At 40.8% G+C, this 4,872-nt stretch overlaps 1 protein-coding gene across 2 annotated transcripts; it reads left to right on the top strand.

The window, feature by feature from the left end:
- The first annotated feature begins 870 nt into the window (after positions 1-870).
- Positions 871-4,102, top strand: LOC138959379 (p53 and DNA damage-regulated protein 1-like). Of its 2 annotated transcripts, none has more exons than XM_070330819.1 (4): positions 871-1,106; positions 1,668-1,873; positions 2,371-2,471; positions 2,969-4,102. In XM_070330819.1, the coding sequence occupies exons 2-4, from the start codon at positions 1,725-1,727 to the stop codon at positions 3,124-3,126; spliced, it is 408 nt and encodes a 135-aa protein (XP_070186920.1). In that variant the 5' UTR covers positions 871-1,106; positions 1,668-1,724; the 3' UTR covers positions 3,127-4,102. The 2 variants fall into 2 exon arrangements, with proteins under 2 accessions (XP_070186920.1, XP_070186919.1); XM_070330818.1 differs by having other exon boundaries at positions 872-1,106; positions 1,715-1,873.
- The last annotated feature ends 770 nt before the right edge of the window (positions 4,103-4,872 follow it).

The raw sequence follows: 4,872 nt of genomic DNA, 5'->3' as shown, positions 1-4,872 counted from the left end.
AAATATTGAATGAGGTATGCATTTCTTTATTTTACATTGAGTTTCAATTTTTGGGGTATTAATCAGTGACAAAATCTGCTGCCTGAAACTGGTAATGATCATCCTCAGAATGCACCAGATTGCACCATTTTGCATCCTTTTTTTCAAAATTTTCCGGGGGGGCATGCCCCCGGACCCCCCTAGCAAGCTAGGCGCTTCGCGCCGTCGGCTCGGCGCTTCGCGCCTTCACACCCATATCTTCACAATATACTTTTGAAAAAAACCAGTCATAAAATGAACTGATCCGCCCCTGCCGTCAGGGGGGACATCCCCCTGGGCCACCACTGGCAACCCCCCCCCTCCTCTTCGCCTAGTCCGGCCCTGACATGTAAATGTTAGAGGTCGCGCGTGATCTAAAAACAAGTCGGACATGGCCGGATGTGACAGAAATCTGGGGCTTTTCACTTTCGCATGCTAGCTCAGTCTTCAAAAATGCCTCATGACTCCTTTTTTTCTTCATTTCTATTACTTCAAAACTTGGTATAACGCGAGAAAGTTATTGTGAAGATACTAGATCAACAAAAACATGACATGTAAACGCTTTAGTTTGAGGTCGCGTTTGTTCTAAAAACAAGTCGGACATCATAGTGCTGGTCGGATGTGACAGAAATCCGGTGCTTTCACTTTCGCTCGCTAGCTCTTCAAAAATGCATCAAAACTCCCTTATTTTTAATTTCTATGGCTGAAATCATGATACATGTACAACGTGAGAAAATACTATGAAGGTACGAGAACAACAAAAGTATTGCATGTAAATGCTTTAGTTCAAGGTAGCGCGGCGGGGTCGCGCTTGGTCGCGCAGTAATTAGTCAGTCCCCTTAAATTAGAATTTCTTTTTAGGCAGATTGTGCGCCTTTTCTCAGAATGGATGTGCACGCAGAAAATTCACACACACACACACACACTAGTATTCTTTCTTCGGACGCTTTTCTTTATAAATTGGTACAGTGACGTACCAACTTGGGTTACCGCTTTTCCACTGTGAAGCCTCTCGTGTGGAGGAGGATCAGTAAACAAAACAAGGTGCGCGTTGAAGGAGACAAGTTCACGTACACCAGTGTGGAAAGGCAAGTATACACATTACACGCTTGACACAGTCAGGGATACATGAATGGAAGGTTTTGCTTTGAAGTGTTTCCCTCTTTCACACACAGACGCATCCGCACACACATATACACACGTGCGCACACACTGCTCTCTCTCTCTCTCTTTCTCTCTCTCTCAGACTCTGTCACACACAACCTTTGAAATACCGCAACGTGCGCATGTGCACATACAGTGTGACACACTTAATCTTTTAGGAAGAAAACAGACAGAAAGAGAGAGCGACAGACAGAAAAGGAGAAAGTGATTAGCAAGCGTTACCACACACACACATGTAAATTAGGCAGGTATATATATATGACAATGAGATAAGCTTGGAAAAAAAATGTCAATTGTGAATTAAAGCACAGTGAAAGTTTTATGACTTGTTGACATTAAAATAATAAAAACATTGTTGATAAAAAGCAAACAGGAATCCACACAGCAAAGCATGCCGCTTCCCCTCTGAAGGTGCGACTTACCAAAACTTCATGAAAGCAATTATATGCATGTAACAAAAGATGGTGTTTTTTTTCACTGTTCAGGACACTGTTTACTGTCTTTGACGTTCCTGTTAATTCGTGGCCTGCAGATTGCATATCATGGAAGAAAAAGGAGCAGCTCCAATAGACTCTCAGCAGCTTTTGGAGCACCTGGCTCAGGTTGAAGATGTTGCTGAGGAGATATTGACCGACAAGCAGAAGCTGATTGACCTAAACCATCACTGGAACCAGACACGAGAAGCCATGAGGTGAGCTTCAGTCGACTGATATATATTATATTAAACAATTATCAGATGCTTGATCAAATACATAATGACTTCAGTGAAAACCATCCTTTACAAACTTGGACAAATCATGAAGATGAACACTATGGCGTAAAAGGGGGGGGGGGGGGGGGGGGGTCTTAAAAATAAGGGGTATATGTAAAGCGCTTAGAGAACGTCAAGCGCTATATAAATCGCCCCATACATGGACTTTTCAAGCTAAGTGCTGACGCGGTGGCCCTATTAAATAATACAAATATTTTAGCTTTCTCTCAGCCACAGTGTCTTTATGACTTTAAATTGTATCACTTAGTTTGCCTTGTTCTGTTTTCAGTGTGTCCATGTTGTTTAGTTCAGGAGAGCAACATCAGCATAAACTTTCATGTTTTGTTAGGATTACGTGTGTCACTGTGTGCATGTCATTGCGTGTGTGATTTAAAAAAATGAGTTAATAGTAAATATATATATGACTTACTTTGCAGGGTACTACAGAAGGATAAATCAGACAACAAACAGTGGGTTTGTATGGGAAACATGTTTATCAAGATGGAGAAGAAGTCTACATCCCGCTTAATAGAAAAGGGTAAAATAATTTTTCCGCAGTTTTAGAGGTGCGGATGTTGGTATTCCCCGATCTTGTGGGTTTCTAGAGTTAAAATAGGATAGTCGGGGCATTGATAGACATTTTGTTGAAAGGCAGTCTTTACTGATACGGAAAGGTGGTTAAAAGACCTTCTGGATGGAACTAAAGCTACTCATGTGGCTCAGAATTTGACGTGTCCATGACATTTATAGGAGAATAGGTTGTGTGGATTTAAGCAGAACTTTTCTACCTGGTTCCTATTGCAGCTAAGTCTGTAATCAAAGCCAAGAGAATTACCTGTGTTGAAAGAACACCCTTGGGAGCAGCCACATGTGTCCCTAAATGTTGCAGGTGGCCTGTCATGACAGATATATACTTTTGTAAAGATGAAAATAAATCGACAAAGGGACAACAAAAGTTGTCCTTTATTGGGAGGAAGCCTGTCATCAGAGTGGCCTGACGTTGCACTAAATTAAACTTCTTTCTTTTACTCACAGACTTTGACCAGACTGCGCAGGAAATCGCAAAAACTCGTACAGAGCTGAAACCCAAGCTGAGCCACATCCGTGACCTTGAACACAAGGAGGGCATCAAAGGATTCCACCTACAGCCACTCAGCAAGACAGAAATTGCAGCTATTAATGAACTTATATGATCACGTTCTTGTGCACAATTGTTGAAAACTGTCAAAATATATATATATGACTTTTTCCTTGGGTTTTCTTCCTGGACTGTTTGTAATATGGGGACAGGAGTAGTTCCTGAGGGTCTGAAAGTTCACACAGGTCCATGTGGTTTACAGCTCAGAATTTCACAGGGCTTCTCCCTCAATGGCATCAGTGCATGAAGTGGTGTCAAGTTTCACACATGCCAGCTTGTGCAGCAGGGAGCATGTCGGTTGTGCATGCCAGTCCCTCAATCTTTGGATAACAAGTTCTGATAAATGCTTCAGTTCTGGAATTTTGGACTTCTTCTTCTTCGTTCATGGGCTGAAACTCCCACGTTCACTCATGATTTTGCATGAGTGGGTTTTTACATGTATGACCGTTTTTACCCCGCCATTCAGGCAGCCATACGCTGCTTCCGGGGGAGAATCTTGGACCTATGTTGTGTTGACAGAGAACTTCATCTAGGGCCCTCAGAGTTTGACTCACTGTGTCAGGAAAGGTCTTCTAAAGAAATCCTGGAATCCTTGAAAACCCAAGTTATAATGTGTTCATGAAAGGGCTATAACTTATGGACCAAATCAGTTGTTGACTGCAGGAAAAACTGTAAAAGGCATTTTTACGCGCAGCTCGAGGTATTGTTGTGACTAGGTAACCTTACCCCTGCTGCATTTAAGTGAAGTGTGTTGTAAGTTTGCCTAGAATTTGCTGTTCTTGAAATAATCGATACAACGTGCATGCAAAATTCCTTCTCCTAAAATACAGCCCAATCCATAGTTTGGGTTACAATGGGTATTCTGAGAGCTTCATCTGTAGTGTTTAAAATACATACATGTACATGTTAGGTTAATATTTGTGCACATCTGGGATTGCCCCGTGCCTTTTAGAGTTTTACAAATGCGAGTCTGAAATAGAAATAGAGAGAGATGATTTGTTGTGCAATAAAAAGGAATGTTGTCAAAGTAATTCCTCAGAATGATATCTTTTGTGGATATATCTGACACTCTGTGTAGAGTGAAATGGTTAAGGTATATATAGTCTGGCTGAGGGGCAGGTGATGGATGTCTTTCATTATTTTTAAAAATCTAAGCAACTTTTTAGTGCTTTAGAAGAAAATTAGTTCAGGACGTTTGTACTATCTTCTGTTAAAATTACTTGTTTCTAGCTTTCATGATTTGAGCCCTGTACACGTACATTTTCACAAATCAATTAAGATGAAAAACCGTCATGCCCGAAAAGAACTCTTGTTCTTCTTAAAGCGGCCCTATGCTCCACAGGGAGTCTACAGGAATAAGTCAAAGTCAAGTAAGTCAAGTTCTTCTTAAAACTGACATTCATAGGACAGAACCTGATCAAGGAATGCAGTCAAGCAGATCTTTACAGGTGTAAAACACAAGACTAATCGTCATGAGCAACTTTCTTCTTAAGCACTATATAAAAATCGTTTTGATTATCTTTAAATAATAAAAAACGTCCACCGGTGGCTGCTCAGACGGGCTCTACACGTGAATGTATTATCTGGCTGATAACTTTCAGTGCTTCACTATATATGGAACAAAATATTGGATTGCCCTCCTTGCTTGTTTTGCTTATGTATAATATGTTTTGGTGGAGGATGCATCGACATCGTGGAATTTTGGCGCAACAGCTTTTCATGAAAAGAAAAAACTGTTTATATTTAATATGAAATAGTGTTTATATTCGTTCCTGGTATGGATATAAAGATAAAACAATGT

This window comes from Littorina saxatilis, linkage group LG2, assembly GCF_037325665.1.
Source record: "Littorina saxatilis isolate snail1 linkage group LG2, US_GU_Lsax_2.0, whole genome shotgun sequence".
Taxonomy (NCBI): domain Eukaryota; kingdom Metazoa; phylum Mollusca; class Gastropoda; order Littorinimorpha; family Littorinidae; genus Littorina; species Littorina saxatilis.
The sequence above is the reverse complement of the archived record's forward strand: the minus strand, read 5'-3'. Positions and strand labels throughout refer to the sequence as shown.

What these genes read in the sequence shown, in the direction of transcription:
- LOC138959379 (XM_070330819.1), top strand. Translation starts at nt 1,725, where the DNA reads ATGGAAGAAAAAGGAGCAGCTCCAATAGACTCTCAGCAGCTTTTGGAG. An exon ending in CAGACACGAGAAGCCATGAG is followed by an intron (nt 1,874 to 2,370) that starts GTGAGCTTCAGT and finishes CTTACTTTGCAG; the next exon opens with GGTACTACAGAAGGATAAAT. An exon ending in ATCCCGCTTAATAGAAAAGG is followed by an intron (nt 2,472 to 2,968) that starts GTAAAATAATTT and finishes TTTTACTCACAG; the next exon opens with ACTTTGACCAGACTGCGCAG.